General features: G+C 38.6%; 2 protein-coding genes across 4 annotated transcripts in view; one reads left to right on the top strand and one right to left on the bottom strand.

Moving 5' to 3' along the window:
* The first annotated feature begins 261 nt into the window (after positions 1 to 261).
* Positions 262 to 15,278, top strand: cacng1 (calcium voltage-gated channel auxiliary subunit gamma 1). The gene is made up of 4 exons (XM_005807892.2): positions 262 to 812; positions 8,962 to 9,036; positions 12,846 to 12,992; positions 13,116 to 15,278. The coding sequence occupies exons 1-4, from the start codon at positions 575 to 577 to the stop codon at positions 13,346 to 13,348; spliced, it is 693 nt and encodes a 230-aa protein (XP_005807949.1). The 5' UTR covers positions 262 to 574; the 3' UTR covers positions 13,349 to 15,278.
* Positions 15,279 to 16,198: 920 nt separating this feature from the next.
* Positions 16,199 to 21,450, bottom strand: part of helz (helicase with zinc finger) — a 63,152-nt gene continuing 57,900 nt past the window's right edge. For all 3 annotated transcript variants that reach the window (XM_023333727.1, XM_014472058.2, XM_023333728.1), the window contains exon 33: positions 16,199 to 21,147. In XM_023333727.1, coding sequence (XP_023189495.1) covers positions 20,768 to 21,147 — 380 coding nt within the window. In that variant the 3' untranslated portion in view covers positions 16,199 to 20,767. The remainder of the gene's footprint in view (positions 21,148 to 21,450) is intronic.

Here is a 21,450-nt window from a genome sequence, read left to right as displayed (position 1 = left end):
ACCGAGCTTTGACTCAACAATATCATATGGCAATTAAACAAGCAAGAGAGAAACTATGTGATACCCTATTAAAGGTACTTCTTTAAAATTCAGCTTGCATTATTATGAATAAAAGTGTTATGCTAATACTCTTATAATGGCACTTTGCTAATCTCAACACAGTGATACTGTAATAGGATAAGCGCAGAGGCTGACTCAATGGTCATTTATAGCATACAACACCCTGAGAAACACACCCATTCCCCAGCATGGCAGGCAGTCTGGTCATCAACTTCTCTGATCCACCCCAACAGCTGACTTTGTGAACCGTCCGTCACAGTGTGAGGGGAAAGAGGGACATGAAAGTAGGACAGAGGAGTCTGGCCCCCTTCCCTTCGAACCTGAAGCTCAGATTTGCGGTAGCGAGAGAGAAGACATTCGTCCTGGGTGGAGAGAGGGAAAGGACGACGACGTGTTTTCCCCCCTGAGACTTACCGCGGCCCACCGAGGGGAAGAGGTCTCAGAGTTTCAGATCAGAATATCGAGTCTTACGTACTTTTTGTTAACTGAGTAGAAGTCGCACCAACTGGAAAACATGCACAAGCGCACCAAGATAAAGATCGCCATCTTCGTGCTGGTGGTGGGTATGGCGTGCATGTTCACGGCGGTGGTCACGGACCACTGGGCGGTGCTCAGCCCACAGGTGGTGAGGTTCAATGAGACCTGCGAGGCGGCACACTTCGGCCTTTGGAGGCTGTGCAAGAAGCACATCTACATCACCGAGCAGAACTATGACAAAGAGCATGGCTGCGGACCAATCAGCCTGCCTGGAGGTAAGGCAGAAAAACTCCAGGTAAAACGCTTTCTAATTCACCAGTAAAGTCAAAACAAATTGTAAAAGTTTAGGTTTTTGAATGTGGCGAACAATTTAGCCTCACGAAGCGCAGCTACAGCTTTTTGCACCACAGCCTCTCCTGTTAAGCTCGAAGCTAACAGAGGAAGTCACGTGACTGTGTGAAATCCCCGGAGAGGTACTCAATCAGGGGTGTCCAAACTTTTGAGATACTTTTTGAGATACTGAACATTGTATCTCTTTTGTTATGAAAATAATAATAATAATTCTATTGTAGAAACAAAGTAAACACACAGTATTTCAGGGTGTTTTCACACCTGATGGTTCGGTAGACTTTGATTGAGGACCAAAATGGCGACATTTGTTACATTTTCAGCCGATGCAGTTCACTTTTATTCCTTTGAAAAACCTGTTCCCCTCCTCGCCTGCGGTGGCGCTGCAACAGGAACCACTGAGGGAAAAATGTTGCTAACTCTCTAAAATATGAGTGGATTTTTTTTCTCTACATTGCTGTGAAAAAGTGTTAACCCCTTGAAGACTTTCTCTGTTTCTTTCTCCTTGTTACACCGTGATTTTTCAGGTCATCAAACATAATAGTATTAGACAAAGTTGCTGATTTTATTCACTGAGGATCGAGAGTCATTCAAACCAACACGACATTCCATGAAACAATAATTCCCCCTGTTGGCAACATTACAGTTCATTTCTAATTTACCCAATAGGAACCATTACCCCCCCCCCCCACACACACACACACACACACACCACACACACACACATAGGGCCAAATTGGTTTGGTAAAGCTTGTTTCCTTTACTGCAGACATTTTTTGAAAACGGCTTTTTGTATTTTCTCATGTTGCCATTTTTACCCCATTAGGATGTGGTTGTTGTTCTGCAACAACAAAAAACTGCAATAGGCCAAATACTTTCTCCAAAGCCTTGTATTACATTATTATTATATTAACTGGCAGTACCACTCGTAGCTGATATGCTTCTTGCTCCTGTTTTTGTGGTAAAATTAAAAAAAAGAAAGAAAGAAACAGCATTTACTAATTGTTTCAGGTTTTTTTTTCTTTCTTTTTTGAAGGAGGGTTTAGGTTTTGTGGCCCAGGACTAATTATATTTATCAGAACCGAAAAGAAAATGGCTCTCTGGGTTGAAGAGGGTGCTGACCTCTGAGCTCTGCAAACAACAGGAGTGTGAAGACTTAATCAGACTGCAGCAGCAGGTACCAGCCAGAGACACCACAGTTTATGAGCTACAGAGGGTAAAGAGACCACCAAAAAACACTGCATTTCACAACAGCTAAACAGTTTATTCCCACAGTGATTCCCACACAAGCTGCTGAGAATAGCTTACAGTGTGCATGTTATAAAACATACATACATCTAATGGTGAAAAGAAAAGCTCAACTTATCGACTGTGTACAGAAGAATTATGTTCCATGTTGTGGTCAAGTGGTGAAAATGACGTGTTTTTTTTTTTTTTTAGTCTGTCATTGTTTTAAGAACATGGAAAAGGAAATGGTTTTGTTTTTTAATACTATAATCAATAGTGAAATTCGTAGGTTGCTTTTTAGATCACTACCAAACAGCTAATGAGTCTATGAAATGTTTGAGTTTTGTGTAGCTTTAACCTAAATGAAACTATTTAATACCTCGTAACCGTCGTGAGGGAAGTTAAGGGATTAAAGATAATAAAAAAGGTGCTGATATAATTAAATGTTCCCAAATATTGCAGGGTGCAGTGCAACGTGCCCTCCCCCCGAATGTCAACCATTATATGAGCAGCACTTATCAGACTGTATGTCACGCAGTTGTTAAACATTTGTGGGTTTTGGTCAGCTTTTCACGACATGACCATAGACACCTGTCTAAATCCCTTCTACTCACAAACTTAAGCTAATTCTTGACTGACGGCGGCGATTGGGATGCCTGCACTCTGCTTGCACCGCAGGTCTCTTTCAGAAACAGCTGAAACGCCCGAGGCGCGGCTCACTGGTGCAGACGTGCCGGATTTTCTCAATAATTTGAGCCGGGCGCATGTTGAGCTCTCCGGGCGGCGGCGATAGGTGGCACATATTTTGGATTCCAGAGTTTTTATCTGCAAAGATTGTGTGTAATTAGGAGAACATTTATTCACAGTAAAAACAAATGAACGTGATCATTATAATGCTGTGCAACAATAGTCTGGTTTAGCTATGAATAACTATTAATAAGTGCTGAAGGTAATTAGCAATAAAACTGGTAATCTGGATCAGAATTACCAAACAACGTCTAACAGAAAGAATTCAACCGGCTATTACCTTAATCAATAAACTTAGCAAGCTAGTAACACTGAAGTAAAATGCGAAATAACGATGAAATAAACTACTAAAAGTAAAACGGTAAGAATGTACAAGTAAAAAAATAGAGCCAGAAAAACGATGAAATGACAAAAAAAAACTGGAGATGAGGTTAAATTTGTTTTCAACCGATTCAGATTAGTTTATGCCAGATTATTACCTGGATTCCTCCCAGAGACACAAAAAATATGTAAGAATGAGCATGAAATAGCCTGCAGAAAGATGTATAATAATGTCATTATGCAGTGTGAATATGTATTTTGAAAACCAAGGTTTGTAGTGAAGAGTTTTGTTGGCGAGACCAAATTAGCCCCAAGCTAATTTAGACTAATTAGCTCAATTTGTTCAAACAAGCAGTTCACAACGCAAACCAGAGATGGAGAAAAACACTTTGAAAAAGTAATGTTTCATAAACTAATTTGCTGAATTTGAACTGAAATCAATAACCTTTGAGACAATTGATTTTTAATCTATTGATCAGTCACTCTAATTTTGTATTTTGGTGTACCAATATGGCTGACTGAAGTGGCATAAAGGATCTAGTTTTTTTTATTTTTGAACGATCACTTTTAAGTTCAAAGCACCGTAACTAATAATGTTGATTATTTATGAGTGGCAGCGGTTCGCTACGGTTGACCGTGGCATTTAATTAATTTTGTTATAATAATTGTGTAAATAAATAACATCAATTAACAAACCGAACAATCTCACTCAAATTAAGCTAATTATTCTCCAAAGAAATTCTCAAATCTTTCCACTCTGAGAAACAGAAGATAAAAGCAGTTTTTTACTTCTGTTTTTTTATTTTACAAAATAGACATTTGTTTCTTCTTCTTTTTTTTTACTAAAAAGAAATAGACCAACACAGCAACAGTTTGGAGTGTCAGAAAAAATATGATAAAATGATGTTTCTTTATGTTGAGACACACAAAGAAACCTAATTTTGTTTTGAAAATGTTGTTTTATTTTGGCTGTACTGGAAGCTAACTTTGACTAAAACTTGAACTGCCAGTTAAATTTGAGATCAAAGTCCGTGGAGTGGTTTATGCTACGACTGGAATGAGACAGACAGATGACGCTCAACATGCAAATATAACTAAAACAAAACAACAATATTTGTTATTGTCATGCTAATGACAATAACAAATATTTTTTTCAGTATGAAAATGTCCCAGTAGATAGCATGGAGTTCCCCGCTGGCAGGATTTGGTGAGGGAAGGGATTGATTATTTTGGATAAATGCCTTCAGACAGTTGTCAACATCTGATAAAAATTAAAAATTAAAAAAACAGGACTCAAGCATTAGGCGAAGAGATTCACAAGTGGAAAGTGTGGGCTGCCTTGTTCTTAGTAGAATGCTGACAAAGTACAGAGGGTGACTTATTTCTGCTGCTGTTAATAGCTTTCTTCAAATCCAAGCATAGAAAATTTTACTCTGATTATCGTCTTTAGTTTAATCGCTATTCACAGATGCTACTGGTTATCAATAGGATATTCTGTTCAGCTCTCAACCGGCAAACCTTTTCTACCTGAAAAACCTTCAGGCCAGGACTTTGGCGGTTTCCATGGCCGCGTTGTTGCAAGAGGGCCAATACAATAACTATCTGAGAGGTTCCAGAAATAGGAAGCGTGCGATTTATTTCATATTGCACGCAACGAAACAGTGCTGTTAGCTACAAAAATACGGCATGTAAATACTCAGCTGTGCTGGGGCAGAGCCATGGGGGTCAAGTGTTCATGCACAAGCCTGTGGGTTCCCTGAGTGACAGGGCCTCATGGCAGAGTCTGGCATAACTCTAAGACCCACAACACCATTAAACCCTTCCCTCAAGACCTGACTACAGCACCACGTCCCTTTGCAGGACTCAAATTACTTCTCACTGCACCAGGGTAGGCGGTTCACTCCAAAAAAGATTAGGAGTCAATGCTATTTTGCTCTTAAACACACCCAAGTTTACAACCAACCCATCAAATAGGCGGACAGAATGTCTGCAACGTCTTTACACTTTATCTGGCGTCCAGAGTTTTTGGCTTTGTACAATCGACTAAATTTGGATTATCTTAGGACTTTGGCTGTGGTTATTGGCCCTAACATTTCCTCTTCTGACAAAGTGGATCGATGGCACGCATCAAAAAAGACGGGGAAGCGACATGACGGCGTGCAGAGACGCTCAAACCGGCGTTCTCACCTGATCCTTGGAAACATGACAGACTGCCCTATTTAGAACAAGAAAAGAGTTACACAACATGTCAGCACAGCCAGCAGGACAGGGGCCAATAATAGAGAGAACACACTGTCAGAGTGTCACTGAGGGGCCCGAATCATTTTCACAGATAATTACAGATTCAAAGGCTTTGAAATTTGTTTGTCTTCATATTTGCTATAGTTGCATATTCACATGTTTGTCGAAAAAGTGTAAAATGAGAACAACAGAAAAAAGCTTGGGACAGATGGCGACTTCCTGTTATGGTTATGGTGGCAGGAAGTCGGGGTCTTCCATGTGACTGCCCCACCCATGTGGGCCCCATTGGGATTTTGTGAAGATTGAATATGTACTAAATGGTTCTGGGATCAAGATAGGCGTGTTGTGTAAATACAACTCGCCTTGGTAAAAACAGTTGGGCACCCTATGTAGGTCAAAGCTCAGGCTTTAATGGGTGGTTCAGAAAATCAGCGGAAATTGCCAACACATGTTACCCACCTTTAGCTTTGAATTGTCCCATGAAAAACTCCATGCAGCTAATTAACAATTCAGGAGCAATTTCATCTGGAATCCATCACTCAACATCCTCTGTTTTTGAATTCACCCCATGTTAAGGTTTGCTGGGTCCTTCTGGCAGCTGTAGGGTAGCAGCTTAACAGAAACATGTTAATATTACATAATCAAATGACCAATTTTGACCTAAAAGCCACTAGGGGTAAACTCAACACACAGTGACAGCAACGACAAAAGTAGAACATTTTTCAACTTTCTCGTGTTGTATTGTTAGATGGCTACGTGCCCCAGCTTGAAGATTAGCGGTAAATACCATTGTCTTTGTGTGTCAGTTGATTTTTAAAAAATTATCAAATTAATCACGATTAAACACTATGCTTAACTTTGTAAGCTTGACATGTAAATATGCAAGTTTTCAAAAGATATTTCAGAAAATGTTCTGTTTTCTCAAATCAAATAGTCTGAAGAGTTTCAATTTTCCAGGTTTTCATTTTCAGAAGAATTTAAAAGTAGTCATTTTGTTTTAAAGGTTAATTTAAAATTGTTAACTACAGAGTGCTTGTGTTTCAGTGGAAGGATAATTCATTGTTGTAACCTTGGTTTTATCCAAGCCTCCACTGTTTTTTTGTTGGTTTTTTTAAAAGTGAAATTTGCAACTGAGCGCACCGGTTTGAGTCTCCTCACTCATTTTTTCCACTTGCTTTTGCAACTCTGCATTGTTATAGGTCATGCTGAGCCCAATACAATCGCTTGCCCTCCTTCAGCCAAAGGGTCTGACCAATTCCAAACTAGTACACACAGAGAGCTAGCGACAACACAGGAAAGTTGAAAAATGTTCCCACTTTTGTCGCTGCCGTCACTGTCGTGTCCGGTGTGTTGAGTGGCGTTTAGGTCAAAATAGGTCATCTGGTCATGCAATATCAATGTGTTCAACTTTTCAGATAAATCTTGTGCGGTAATGTTGACAGTTTGGTGCTGGAGCATCTGCCCTTTGTCCTCTGAACAAAAAGTGCCCTTCTGAAATCCCTTTCTTTTTTACAATGTGGTCTGTGCCCATAATAAGTCAAACATTACTAAGGTCGACCCTTTTTTTAATACTTTACCACCTTAACCCCCATAATGTCTGTGTACGCCACTGGCTGGGTTTTAACTTTCTTGTCTGTCCACAATCTTAAAATAATAATAATAATAATAGTTTGACTGCCTTTTCATGACAGGAAAATAAAAAACAATTTTCCGAGATTCGGGTGATTCGGAGGCCTTTCATTTCTCCGTCAGCTTTGACTCAGAGGTGTAACTCATTGACGAGCCTCTATTTCACCTCTTATGTGCCGTCAACAGTGAAAACAGTGGGGCTTGTTGCCTGGTAACCATCTTTCGATCTTCCTTCTCTTTATGGCCAGTCCCTGTTCTCATTCATAAAAACATCTTTATTTATATGCGGGCCCACACAGTGTGCTACATGACAGTGAAAGCTGGCTTTGGGGAGCCTTAGAAAGCTCATTTTTTCCCCAATAGTTTGTGCCAATTATTTCATGTTGTTTGAGATTTCATCTTATTTTAACACGTGAACATTTTCATAGCATGGTAAATTAAGCACTTGCTATATTGTAATAGTAAACTCTTTTTTTCCCACACAGCAGCATTTATTCCTTACTAACTGAGGGCTGATTTTTATTTTTTTTTTTTTACACCGACTGAGATTAATCCTTTAACATGATATATCAAGCAGCTATTTAAAAAAAAATTGATTTAATACTTTCTGTCTAAAGCTCACACAGCATGTACAGTCCTAGGATGTGTGATAAGTGGCCTTGGCTCTCATCATATACTTGTAAAGTGAGCGATGAAAGTAAGACGTGTTCCAGATTTGACACTAATTCCAGACTACTCCTAAACTGGATTCAATATTTTATCGACCTTGCTCAACATCAAAGAACCTTTCCTCTACCAAATCACTTCATGGGCGCACTGAGCAACTCCACTTTTACTCAAAACAAATCCCAAAGCTTTAGCGCATCATCTGCCGGAGAAAAAAGTAACCGTGATTTGTGCCGTGACCGCAGCTGCTTTGTTAAGTCACGCCGCACGAAGCCGAACGCGTTTCTGAACGGGAGACAGTTTTTACTGTTGCCGTTATCCGGAGGGCGTCGGTTTTAAGATGCTTTTAGAGCGTAAATGTGACAGATCTGAGACGGTGTGAAGTGTTCCAAGAGAGGCCAAGACGTTCACGAGGTGCTCAGCAGGAGGGTTTCCCGTAATGGCGTGAAAAGATGCGGGGCAAGACTTCAACGGGGGTGTGAAAAGGTTCAGTGGTGCAGCAGGGGAAGAAGGAAAGTGAAATATCTAAAACAAAGCAACAGTCCAATAGAAACTGCAGTAACAATTTTTTTTAAAGTAGAGATATTAACTCAGTGAGGACTGAGTTAATATCTTTCCCATGGTTTACTTCACCCGCTAATTTCAAAATCTTAAGTCAAACACAGAACATTTTATTTTCATTCAGGTGCAGAAAATTTGTCTTCTTAAAACCACTTAGTACAGATTCCGACGTATTTATGCTGTTGGGGACAACTGGCAAATAGACCTGAACATCATCTGCATACAAACAAAACTGGAGGTTGTGTTTGGCGCTCACCAGTGCGGTGAGAACATCCTGGGTCCGAGGATCGAGCCCTGAGGCACACCCGAGGTCAGAGAAACGTTTGTTCAGGATGAGAAGTCGTTAGTCGTCACATTGAATGTCTGATGTGTGAAACATTTTAACTTTCCCAGCTGCAAGATAAAAACTTGCATTGATTTTGATTATTTAGGCTGAAATTTATTATTTACACGTTTGTGTTTCAATTTATGACGCATAGACATTTAGCTTTTTCCTAAAAGGCGAAGCAATTAAGACTTGTATCTTAATTACCTTTTATGTGTAAATCAGACCGCTTCACACTAATACTTCAGATTTAACGGTTCCTTAAGATAGTCATACGTGTCCTTTAAATATTTTAAAGCCATGACGTCTTGCAGGACTTGACACTGAAATCGTTTTCTTTTTTTCCCCTCTTTTCATAGATGAAAACTGCACTTACTTCAGGCACTTCAATCCAGGACAAGATGCAGAGATATTTGAATACAAAACACAAAAAGGTACGTTGTTCTCCAAGTGTTTTCTGCTTGAAGGTCGTTTCACTCCATCTTGTCAAAACACTGAAGCACAAAAAACAGATGGTGAACATATTCCATCTTGTGAGACATAGGCCATCAAAATGCAGAACAAAAACAACACGGTTTTTGTTCTGCATTTGAAAATGTGCACCACTTAAACAGCCATGTGTGCGCGTGCGTGCGTGTGGACATGCGCACACATATATACAGCTCAACAAATCAGAATATTGTTGAAAGGGTCATTTATTTCTGCAGTTCGGCTCAAACAGTGAAACTCGTTTATTAATTAGATTCACTGACATGCAGAAAAAGGATTTTACACGTCAGCCAGTTACAAAAAAAAGTACATCGTTTATCAAATATCACGATACATTCTTTATCTTGATAATAATCCTCGTCGTGATAAATTCCAGTCAATGTTTGTAAAAAAGAAACAAAACTGTATTGTCAAGATTGTCATTTTTACTACATTCTCCGCTGCCTGTTCAATGAAAGCATCAATAACTGTCAATAAATTTGAAAACATGTTTGCAGTTTAACGATACAAATCACGCTTCATTATGCGTCTGCTGTCCTAAAGATGTGTGCTACCAATGGTATTTCTATACTTGCAGTGACACACAGTCATACAGTTACCTTAAAAAGTAGTAATGAATCTCTGTTTATCGTTACCAGAGTAGTACTACAAGATGTCGTAATAGAACTGGAGTCTCTTTCTAAATGCTTAGTGCGTTTCCTACCTGACTTGACGTCAGATTTGTAGCGTGCAACAATAGTTAGCCTCCTCCAGTGTTCCCATAAGCCTCTCAAATGATCTGATTCACAGACTTCCTGCATGGCCAGTGCGTCTCGATCCTCAGGAACCACTGTCCTGTCCAGCCATTTGAATCAGGTGTTTCTGGAACAGCGAAACATCTGCAATATGCCAGGCGGCGGAAACGCAAAACTTTGCTCTACGTGGACGGCCGTGTCTTCATAAGCTTATAGTTGTGCTATAATCTTTCCAATTTACAAGGGATGAATTGAACACTGCTGAGTGAGAATGTCAAATCTTACGATATTACTTCATCACCTACATCTGCTTTAAGCTTTTCCAGAAATGATATTTCTGCTGTCGCTTTGTCTTCGTGAAATTGTTCACCAATTATCTTTAACAGACCTCGGAGGCTTTCACAGAGCCTATCAATTACACACAAGCCGACTTTACAATTTAAGGTAACTTCTGAATGCAGGTGGTTTCACTAGATGTAATTGAGGGGTATCAGAGTTTTGGATGCTGATTGCATATGCAGTCTGCAAAAAAAAATCTGTATAGGAGAATATATATATATATATATATGTATATATATATATATATATATACTGTATATAAGAGGATAAAGCAATAGACTAAGACGTAAAAAATAAAATAAACATCGGATTTTATAGAAACTGTGAATACTGACTTTTTTTTCTTACTGTGTGTTATATGTTCCGTGTAAGTCGCTTTTCTTCCTCGCATACTCACAGACAGAAACACTTTCAAAAATTTCAGTCAAGCAGCATGTACGATTATTTTTATTTAATGATTTTGCACTGAAACATAGCTAGCTGCTGCAGGAAGTTAGAAAAGAAGTAGTTTAAAGCTACAGTTTGGAACAACATTTTCAGCAGCCATTTTGGGAGAACATTTTTGAAGTCTGGCATTTAAGTAGTTCTCACTAATATTGTTGCTGAAGATATGAAAATAATTTTCATAAGAGCTTCTTTGGTAAGTCACATGCTCCAGTCTTCCTTGGACTAGAAACTAAGTAAACTATGGTGTGCCTATGTCACACTTGTATAAAACACATTTTTATAAATATAGATTTCACATAAAATACAAATGAAGTTGCACGCCAGAGCTCTGCAGAGATGCACTAACTACCTCAAAGCCCAGAATGCTCAAGGTGTGGCGGCCGTCCTCTCCTGCCAGCACAAGATGAAGGTACTCAGTTCCCAAAGGAGAATCTGCCCCCCAATGGGATGGTTAGCAGGCAAACAGGCGGCAGATCAAACGCTCCCGATCACAACCAGCACTGCAAAACACAAACCAGCTGCTGTTTCCATTCCACACATGGAATCTGCAAACATAAAAGTAAAGCAAATTTATATTACAAAAAACATTGTAATTGGGTCACTTTCGGGTTGCAGTGTGAACGTAGCCTTAGAGAGAGAAACGTGTGTAAATTTGAGAACATCGAGATCATTGCCTTTGAGACTTTGAGCGAAAGTCTGCATGTTACTCTTTTTACTGTCAATAAAAATCCATGAACAGACAATTGAGATAAAATAAATTATTCTGCCAAAATGTTGCAACTGTTGCCAGTGAGGCATCTTCTGAAATATGATTGAATAAATGACACAATCTGTCATGACAAAGTTTACGTTCATGTGAAATAAAAGACAATCTCCTGCCATAGATAGACAAACAGACAGAGCCTTAAGCTAGCTAACTAGTTAGCTTTCCTTTCTTCCTTGTTAGAAAGAAAAGTAAGCTAGTTAGCTAGCTAACTAGTTAGCTTTCCTTTCTTCCTTGCTAGAAAGAAAAGTAAGCTAGTTAGCTAGCTAACTAGTTAGCTTTCCTTTCTTCCTTGCTAGAAAGAAAAGTAAGCTAGTTAGCTAGCTAACTAGTTAGCTTTCCTTTCTTCCTTGCTAGAAAGAAAAGTAAGCTAGTTAGCTAGCTAACTAGAGTCGGGCTGCGTTCAGACTTAGCCTGAAGTGACTCCATTCTGATTTTTGACGTAATGCGACCTGTGTCTGACCTTTTCATGACAGTCTGAACACAGGTCGGATTTTTTTCGAATGCGACCACGGCCACTTCTATTTCTGATACATATTCGATTCAAATTTGACCCAACGTCCAGGTCGCATTCATCCAAACCAGAACGTCATTGATACGCCCTATTACTTATAAGGAAAACAACTTAAAATGCTTCTTAGAGTTTTCTAGACAATAGTGGACCACACAGAAACACTCACAAATTACTAACGTTTTTTTGTTTTTTTTGTACTGCTGTAACCCTTAAAAAAATTCCTCTTCAGTTCAATCTTATAAGTGGAGACAAATTGTTGATGTTACATTATAAAATAACTTGCAATGAAGTTTTGGCAAAGATCAATGTAATTTTCACAGGTGGCAGAGCGTTGTTGTTAGAACTGCTGAAAGTAACTAAAAAAGTTACTTTTAATGTAACTTTGTTACTTTCCAAATCAAGTAGTCAGTAATCTAACTAAGTTACTTTTTCAAGGAGTAATCAGTAATCCGATTAAAGTTACTTTTTCAAAGTAACGATGCCATCACTGCATACAGGTCACATATATTTGAACGACCGCAGCAAAAATTTTTAAAAAAAGTAAAAATCCAATTTCACAAAAACATTGTAATTGGGTCACTTCGGGTTGCAGTGTGAACGTAGCCTTAGAGAGAGAAACATGTGCTAGTTTCAAGCTTTCTTTTTGAGATCTGACCACCTGGATCAAATGATGGCTCGTTAAAAGGCCTAAGAAGAACATTGACATGGTGAGAAGGTTGTTGGTACCACCAGGGAGAGAACTAGAACATGCAGGATGCCGGCCCTCCAGGACCCACTTTGGGCACTCCTGACCTAGAGGTTAGATTTACAGGTTGACAATCAGATTTCCTCAGGGTTGTTGGACATCAGCATGTTTTCTACATAGCAGGGATTCTCTCCATGCCTTTGTCTCTTATGAGCTTCTGAAGCTGTTCGTTTACATTTTAACTTTTTTTTATCATCTATTTTTCCTTCCAGAGTACAACATTTCCGCCGCAGCCATCTCCATTTTCAGCCTGGCCTTCATGATCCTCGGATCTCTGTGTCTGCTCGGGTCGTGCACCGGCAAAGGCAAAGGAAGGGACTACCTTCTCAAACCCGCCGGAATGTTCTTCGCGTTCGCAGGTCGGTTTCGTTCACCTTCCAAACTTCAAACCTTCCAACTTCTCCAGCAGCCTTCCCAGTCCACACACGCCTCAAGTTTTACGCAGACCATGATGCTCACACCCTGCGCCTCTCTGTCTTCAGGCATCTGCGCTTTCATCTCGCTGGAGGTGATGCGTCAGTCGGTGAAAAGCATGATCGAGAGCAAGGACACTATTTGGATCGCGTACTACTACGCCTGGTCCTTCGCCTGTGCCTGCTCTGGCTTCGTCCTCCTCTTCCTGGCCGGCATCGCGCTCCTCGTCCTCTCCATGCCTCAGATGCCCCGGAACCCCTGGGAGACGTGCATGGACGCCGAGCCGGAGCAAGTAGAGTGATGCCGGCCAACCGAACGCAGCCGTGAATCACTTTCTTCTTGTTTTCCAGTAAAAAAAAAAAAAAAAAAAGAGAAACATGTTGTTGGTGTTTACGCGTCATAGTCGTCTCTTTGAACAGCAGTTGAATGGGGCCTTTAGTGAGGAGGCTAATGTGTTTTCCTGACCCCTACATGCGCGACCAGAGTGAACACAACCGGAAACACAATTCACATGCTGGTTTTTTTTTTTTTTTGTGTACAGCTCATCGTTTACTGACATCCTGTTTGTCTTTCTCAATTATACCCATGAATCATTCTTAATGTGACCATGATCTTACTCCCATGTATGTACCTTTTAGACAAAAACGGCCCTAAGGATTTTCTAGAACAAGTCTGACGTCACAGTAACCGTAATTTGAGCTTCAGTGCCGCATAATATACAGAATATACACCTTTACAGGAAGGTTTATGTGTTTTTAATGGCGTCGGAATTAAATTGCTCACCGACAATGTCAAGTAGGCGTCTCAAGGATTATTCAAAGAAGCTTTACAGATAGAGAATGGAGAAGTTTTTGAGTGTGTGTGTGTGTGTGTGTGTGTGTCAGACTGAATGCTAAACACTCCCACAGTCTGCAGCACCAACTATGTTGGAAAAGGTTCAGTTTTAGCAGGTGCACTGTGCATACATACAAGGCCTTTTACTGATCCTCGACACGGACAAAATGGAGAAAGTTTTATTTATCCCAAACACGATTGACCTTCTTAGCATTCAAATCTACAGTATTTATATTTATGTAATGTCTGCTGGTTTGGTTTTTGTAAAAACAAACAAACAAAAACCCAGCAGATTATTTATAACCCAGAAAATGAGGATATGCAGAAAAATGAAGTGCTGTAAGTGACACTTCGTCCTTTAAAAGGATACTTTGGATTTTTTGAAGTGTAGGTCAGTGAAAATATTAGTAATGTTCTTCTAAGTGCAGCAGACAGATTTCATACCATCAGTTTGTGTTAAATAGGATAAGTAAACAAATCGTCAGTGTGATAAGCTAGCAGCTCGTTAGCCGTACAAACAGCTTAGCTCAAACTACGTTGGCCTTGTTTTAAAGTGCTAAAATAGTGCAACCTTCACCGCTCAGAGGAGTTCTTTACTTTTCTACAAACTCAGTAAGATCCGTCTCCAACCTTCCTTCAGATAACCCAAACTATCCCTTTAATTAGTCATTTTCCAACCAGTTTTCCTAGAAGAAATTGTTCCGACTTTAACGTCAGTGCAGATTATTCTGTGTTGTCGCTTTTCAATGTAGGATTTAGTAAAAGGCGTGGGCGGGGCGGGGGGAAAGAAGAAAAAGAAACTGGTTTATTTTGTTTTTTATGAACACAAAACTTTCTGACATTCTAGAAATGTAACTAGAAACTTGTACAGACAATGCGACCGAGAGAGCCTCTGCATTCGTTTGGACTTTGCTCGACTTCACGCTGGAAATGCTTGGGGGTCACATGCGTAAGGTGAACAGTGTGAATGTTAACTTAACCTTTTATACAGAACTCCGGTGTAACATCAGACCGGACTACAGCGTTCTGTCAGAGCTGCAACAACCAGAATCTCAACCTTGCTCAGGGCAAAAAATGTAGTTATTTTCAGTAAGATGTACTTCAGTTTGATTCATCTCTCTTAATAATCTTTGCTTAGAAATGAACGGTATGCAGCTGCAGGAATGTGTTTGGATGAAGCTACTCATTTATATTAGTTCTCTAATTGGTTGTTGCTGCTGCATTATGAAATAAAATGGTTCCATTTCGGGGTAAATGTTACCATAATGTGATACGTTTCTTTTTCTCTATATAGCATGCAGTTGAATAAGCTTTGGAATGGCGTCGACTCTGTATTTCTTACTCGCTACTAATTTCTAAGGAAATAAAAATAAAATAAAAAATTGGCAAATTTTGTATCAGTTTGTTTGGATGAGAGTTCTTTCAGACCTGGATTTGCTGTTGCATGTCTAAGAGGCATCGGATGTTTCAGGATTCTTCTTCTAAGAAAAAAAAAAGAAAATCAAGAAAACTGTGTAATTTTCACGTTTTGCTTCAAATTCTCAAAGTGAAGGAAAATGAGGAAGCAACACAAAATTGTGTATGCAGCCTTCGAGGTGCAGCTTCTCCTTGGATCTGCGGTTTCCAACCTTCTGAATCAGAGCGCCCGTCCACTCAGCTCCTTCAGACTAGCCAGAAGCAATTAGCAAATACCAGTTGAAGCTGCGCATCAACTGAGCTCATTATACAAACTACCTTTCCCTGCAACGCTGGTAAAAACGTCATTAAAGGGTTAATAATAGAGGAGCGACGTTGTGGGGACTTCCTGAAGACGGAGTTTCAGAAAGAGCAGGAGTTTCTTAAAGAGACAGGGGCCCAATTTCAAGGCATTTAATTACGTCAAATTTCTTTCAAGTCATATTTGATGTATACAGTACTTTTGTAACAACTGTGAAGGCAACAGTTACTTGATTGTGCTACAAAATAACACTATGTGCCTGGAAAACACACAACACCGCCCCTTTAAGAAATGAGTTAGCCAAAAGTTCAATTTAAACTGTAAACAGGAATGTGTTTTTTAAAGATCTTGAACCCTGGTTTAGATTATAAATTCAGTAGAAAAGTAATATGCACTATTTTACTTTTGCTTGAACGCTTATGGCAAAGCTAGACTACTACACCTTGTCAGATTTTCAGTCTCCCAAACGGCTTTACGTCTCGCAAGGCTGCGTTACGCAACTGGAGCACAAAGGAGCCTTTATGTTGCCTCGTTCTGCACAGAAAGAGTGAGAAGAAGAAGAAGAAGAAGGAGGCAAAAAAAGCGAGAAAACTCGAGCAGTTTCAATAAAAACACTTTAATAGAGAAACAATTAAAAAAAGAAAAGAAAACCTTTAAAACACAGCCTAAATCAGTTCTCGTAACAACCACCAGTTGAAATGAATATTCATTACTTTGAACCCACGAGGGAGAAACCGATGGGGACTGGAAAGCAGGGAGGAACAGGTGTGCCATTGATTCACTGCAGCGGGGGGAGAACAGAGGCGGGTCAACGGATAACAGGAGAAGACGGCGCTTATAGGAGGCTGAACACAGAGCTCTCTGCTGGCCGGGCAAAGGTTGCTCCCTAACCTTTTCTCTCTCTCTTTTTTTCTGTTTTTTAAATTGTGAGCCACACACACACACACACACACACACACACTTTACAGCTGGTTCCACATCGAGGACATGCCATGAAATGTGGTGTAATGTTGGGAGCTTTCAAATCAAACTCCATCGTGTTAACGAGGTACACACAGAGCAAAGAATTGAAATATCAAACCAGGAAACAAAAAAAACAAAACAAAAAAGTTGCTAACAAAATCCCTTTAAAATGTCTTTGGCTCAATCTCTTCTGTCTTAATAAATAGAACTGTAGCTTTAAAAAAAATAAAAAATAAAAAAAGCGGTGAAATATTAGTATTGCACAACTTTAGAGATTAGCCAACGATTTTAAAACAAAAGAGAATAAAAATAAAAAACCGGGCTCCCTGGGAGCAACCTCAGCTTTAGCCCTTCAAACTGCAGGAGGAGGAACAAAAAGGAAGGAGGGGAAACATATACAACCATTCAATTATTTTTTTTTGATCGACACATTAGCAAAAGTAACAGTTTTATGTATAATGTCACAAGTTATTTGTACACGTCAAATAAAAATACCAAAAATTTAACTCTGCAGGTTGAAAACAAAAGCGTGTTTTTTGTTTTTTTTTTCCTTTACCGTTTTTCATCCAGAAATCATTACAAACCTATAGAAGCGGGAGATCAAAACCCAACAAGGTCATCGCAACATGCAATAAAAGAAGCAAAAAAAAAAACAAAAACAGACTAAACACTGAAGAATGAATCCAGGTGTTGATTGTTGTACAGCTGTGGTGAGAAAACATGACAGGACGAATCCAGCAAGGTGTACTTAAAAAAAATACATATTGTACAGTAAATTAGGTCGTCTTAAAAAGGCGCAACGGAAAATCTCCTCTGCTAAACAAGCCGGGCAGCTTCTTAAAAAAAAAAAAAAAAAGAAGAGAAAAACGAAAAGAAAAACCTACAAAGTTACAAGATGATGCAACTACCGTTTCTAGATTTTCTCTTTATTTTTTCTGAATTTGCATAATTAAAAAGGGCGTGCCTCTTCATTGATCAGCTTCTACAAAATCGAGGCGCTCCCAAAGTTCTCGTTTGTAAATACATACAAAATGTATATTTACAAGTAGGTGTTTATCTGCTAAATTAAAAAAATAAAATAAAAAATGATCAGAATCGTGTCATTTAAAATGTCAAAACTTGAAAAGAAAAGGACACGGAGCTCAACATTTAAAACATCTTCGTTTCTGGCTGTAAGGCTTTTTTTTTTCTTTTTGTTTTTAAAAGAAAAGAAATGCATCAGAGACTAACTGCAACAGTATAAAGCCACGATTACCAGTGAAGAGATTTCTTAAGTTGATCAGTTTGCAGGAAAAGCAGCGACTCAAAACTCGAAATAAACTCGAAAACTTCCCCTACGGTGTGGTTTCTCTAGAGCGAGCAAGAAGAAAGATCAGAGTAGTTTTCAGAAGAGCGATGGATCAGCTGCTGGAGCAGCGATTCACAAATCCGATTAAATCAAAGAAGTGGGCCGTCTCTGTTTTATTGATGTTTTTGTAAATCATGACTTCCATAACATCACCATTCCTGTTCAATTATGCAGATCTTAATAAACATACCAACAGTCAAAGGTTTTTGAACAAACTCCTTCAGTCTCTCCACCTCTCTTTGTGTGTGTGTGTGTCGGGGGGGGGAATATAAATTTTTGCATTGCAGTGAAATAAAACTTGGAAAGCATATTTCTTCCTTAAAACAACACAGAATCTTCTAATGGAACAAAAACTTAAAATGACCTTCTGGAAACAAAATTAAAAGAATCTGCTAAATGAAGCTGTTCTCGTTGCTCAGGGTCACGTTTGTTATAATTAAAAAATATATATTTTTAAAAGTTTTTAAGCAATGTAAAAGTTAAAAACTGCCCTCATCAATTAGGCAGTAGCCGATATTAAAGTAATTGACATTTTAAAGAAGTTCTGGTTTAAAAATGCTAAGATGTTCCATTATATCGCTCTTACAGCATAAAGTCCTTTTAATAAGTAGGTAGTTCAACTCATTAAGCAGGTAATATCAATGTATTCACAGCAGGGGGGGGAAAGTATAAAATGGTGGAAAAAAACATTATGCCTGTAAGAATCAATACAAATAATATGATTTATAAATATTCACTGTAGCAGCAGTAGAAACTGCTGCTTTTCTGTCAAAAATATAAATAATTAGATCATATTGTATATTTCTATGTTGAATTTAATGATGCACTAAAACCACTGCATAACGGCCCACGCCTGTTTTAAGAATTGCCTAAATATTTTACAGCGATAATTTTGCTTTTAAAAAAATCAATAGCTGGCATTAATTTTAGAAATGTTTCGTTTATAAAACTTGTAGCCAAAAAAACCTCAGCCAGTGGAGCCACTAGCTTAAGTTTAGTTTAGCTAGTAGTAAAACTGCTAGCTGAAGTTTAGCTAGTAGTAAAACTGCTAGCTGAAGTTTAGCTAGTAGTAAAACTGCTAGCTGAAGTTTAGCTAGTAGTAAAACTGCTAGCTGAATATTAGCTAGTAGTAAAACTGCTAGCTGAAGATTAGCTAGTAGTAAAACTGCTAGCTGAAGATTAGCTAGTAGTAAAACTGCTAGCTGAAGTTTTAGCTAGTAGTAAAACTGCTAGCTGCAGCAGTGAACATATAGCCAGAAGTGAAACTGCTAGCTGAAGTTTTAGCTAGTAGTAAAACTTTAGCTAGCAGTGTTGTGTTTATTTAACATTTATTTTGAAACAAACAAAGATAAAATACGTAACTAGAAGTTTTATGGTTTCTGAAGTAGCTGTATTCTTACATTTTATTTTTTAAAAACTGAAGCAATGAATAAAATTGAGACACGTTTGTAAAATGTTAATAAAATCATCTACTTTTTCATAAGCAAAAAAATTAAATGCTACCAATTTTCTTCATGCCTTTAGGACCACCCTAAATCCAGACATTAAAAAAATAATGTATAAAATCTCAAACTGTGGTTGATGGCTGTGGCAGTGTCCTCGTTTTTCTTTTTTTGATGCGATACTTTCCGATTTTGTTTGCCATGGGTTTACTCCTCAAGTATTTTTTGTTGCTGTTGTTCAAAAACATCTGACTGGAAGTAATGATCCTACGATACACATTTTAATAACTCTCAGTTTACTTACACAGACCATCAGATTATTCCAAACCACGCAACACAAAATCCAAATTGAAAGTTGAGCAAAAGCAGCGAAACGATTTTTACATTTAAAAGATTATTTTAAAGAAAAACAACAACAAAAAAAGTCAAAGTAAATCGAAGCAGAGCAGTTCATGTTGTCGCCTAAAGAAACGTGTTGCGGTTGAAGCCGACAGAGGAGGAATGAAAGCTGTCCCGACGTCTTCACGCTGTACTTCCCCCGGTGAGATCTTGGCGAAAAGTTTTTTTTTTTTGTTTGTTTTTTTTTCTATAAATAATCACATTAATCACTAAATCACCAGATTATTTAAGTTAATGATGACTAAGAACTGAAAAGAAAAAAAACAAACAAAAACAAAACAAAAAAAAACCCATAATGCAAATACTAATATGATTTTTTTTTTTTTTTTTTTGTGGAATACAGTTCAGTCTTTTATTTTCTTTTTCTGTACAGATTAGAGGAAAAATGTATCTACTTCTATACACTGTTCCTTTCGGTTTCACTCAGTCGACCACTTAGCTTTCATGCAATACAACAAACTGCAGTGGTGTGAACGGTCAGTGTTCACTATAAAACCAAATGGTTGTTAAAAAAAACAAAAACAAAAACAGGAGTTCGAAAAAAGAAGAACTAAAAATGCATTTAAAGAGACCAACTAAAGCAGGAAAACTAAGCAGATAGCTAAATGGTCAAATAAGTCGGGGTTTTTTTTTTTTATTGATCTTTCATCTTATTTTATTTTTTTTGTATTTTTGTTTTCTAAGCATTACGTACATGTACAAGTGTAGATAATATAAGTATATATTCATATATACATAATGCGTATGTATATATATATACCAGTAATGCATTTGCTATATATATACTGACTTTCTGCACAGATATGTCAGGAGAGAAAAGAACCAGGAGTTAAAATAAAAGAGAAAAGAAACAAAAAAGAAAAATCTAAAATCTACTATTACAAACAATTCTTTAAAATGCACTTTCCACTATTTCTTTTTTTTTTTTTTTTTAGAAATTTTAGGAAACGTTTACAATTTTTTTGTCTTTTCTTTTTTTTTTGTTTCGCTTCACTTACTACGCGAGAGAGTCGGCTCTCATTTAAAGTAAGAATAATAACCATTGCTACCGTTTGAGCTTCCGATGCTCAGCTCCTGGAGGAGGGACAGCGGGTCGCTGTTCTTCTTCACCTGCTCGGGTCGAACGGCTCTCGGTTTGGGAGGCGCTCGGAGGGCGCTCGCGTACGACATGGTGGGCGGCTTTACTAAACTGGGAGCCCCCTGGGTGGGCTCCGTCGGAGGCTGTGGTGGCGGTGGGGGCGGCGGTGGCGGCTGCTGCTGCTGCTGCTTCTTATTGGGCATTAGAGGGGGAAACTGGTGCTGAAGGGAGTTGAGGTTGTGTGGATGCGCCTGCTGCTGCTGCGCGCCGGCCGGTTCCGCCTTCACCTGCTCGTCCGTCTGACGGTGGACCTTTGAAGCTGCGGGAGGGAGAAGGTAAACAACAATGAAAACTTACGTTGCTAATGAAATCAAGAACTAAAATCTACGACAACGAATCATGGTTATTTGTAGGTACAGAAAGGAGGAGTAAATTTATGGCAAAAGACTGACATATTGAGATGAATTTCAGGTTTTCTAGTCTGAAATTTAGGACATTTCCGAGTTTCAAAAGTCAAAAATCTGTTGATTTTTTTTTTTTTAGAAAATTTCAGATTTTAATCTCAATTTTAGACAATGTTTTTTCGTTTTGCAAATTTTTTACTTTTCAAGCTCAGAAATAA

The sequence above is a fragment of the Xiphophorus maculatus genome, chromosome 5, assembly GCF_002775205.1.
Source record: "Xiphophorus maculatus strain JP 163 A chromosome 5, X_maculatus-5.0-male, whole genome shotgun sequence".
In the NCBI taxonomy this organism is placed as follows: Eukaryota; Metazoa; Chordata; class Actinopteri; order Cyprinodontiformes; family Poeciliidae; genus Xiphophorus; species Xiphophorus maculatus.
This window is presented reverse-complemented; position numbering and strand designations above follow the sequence as displayed.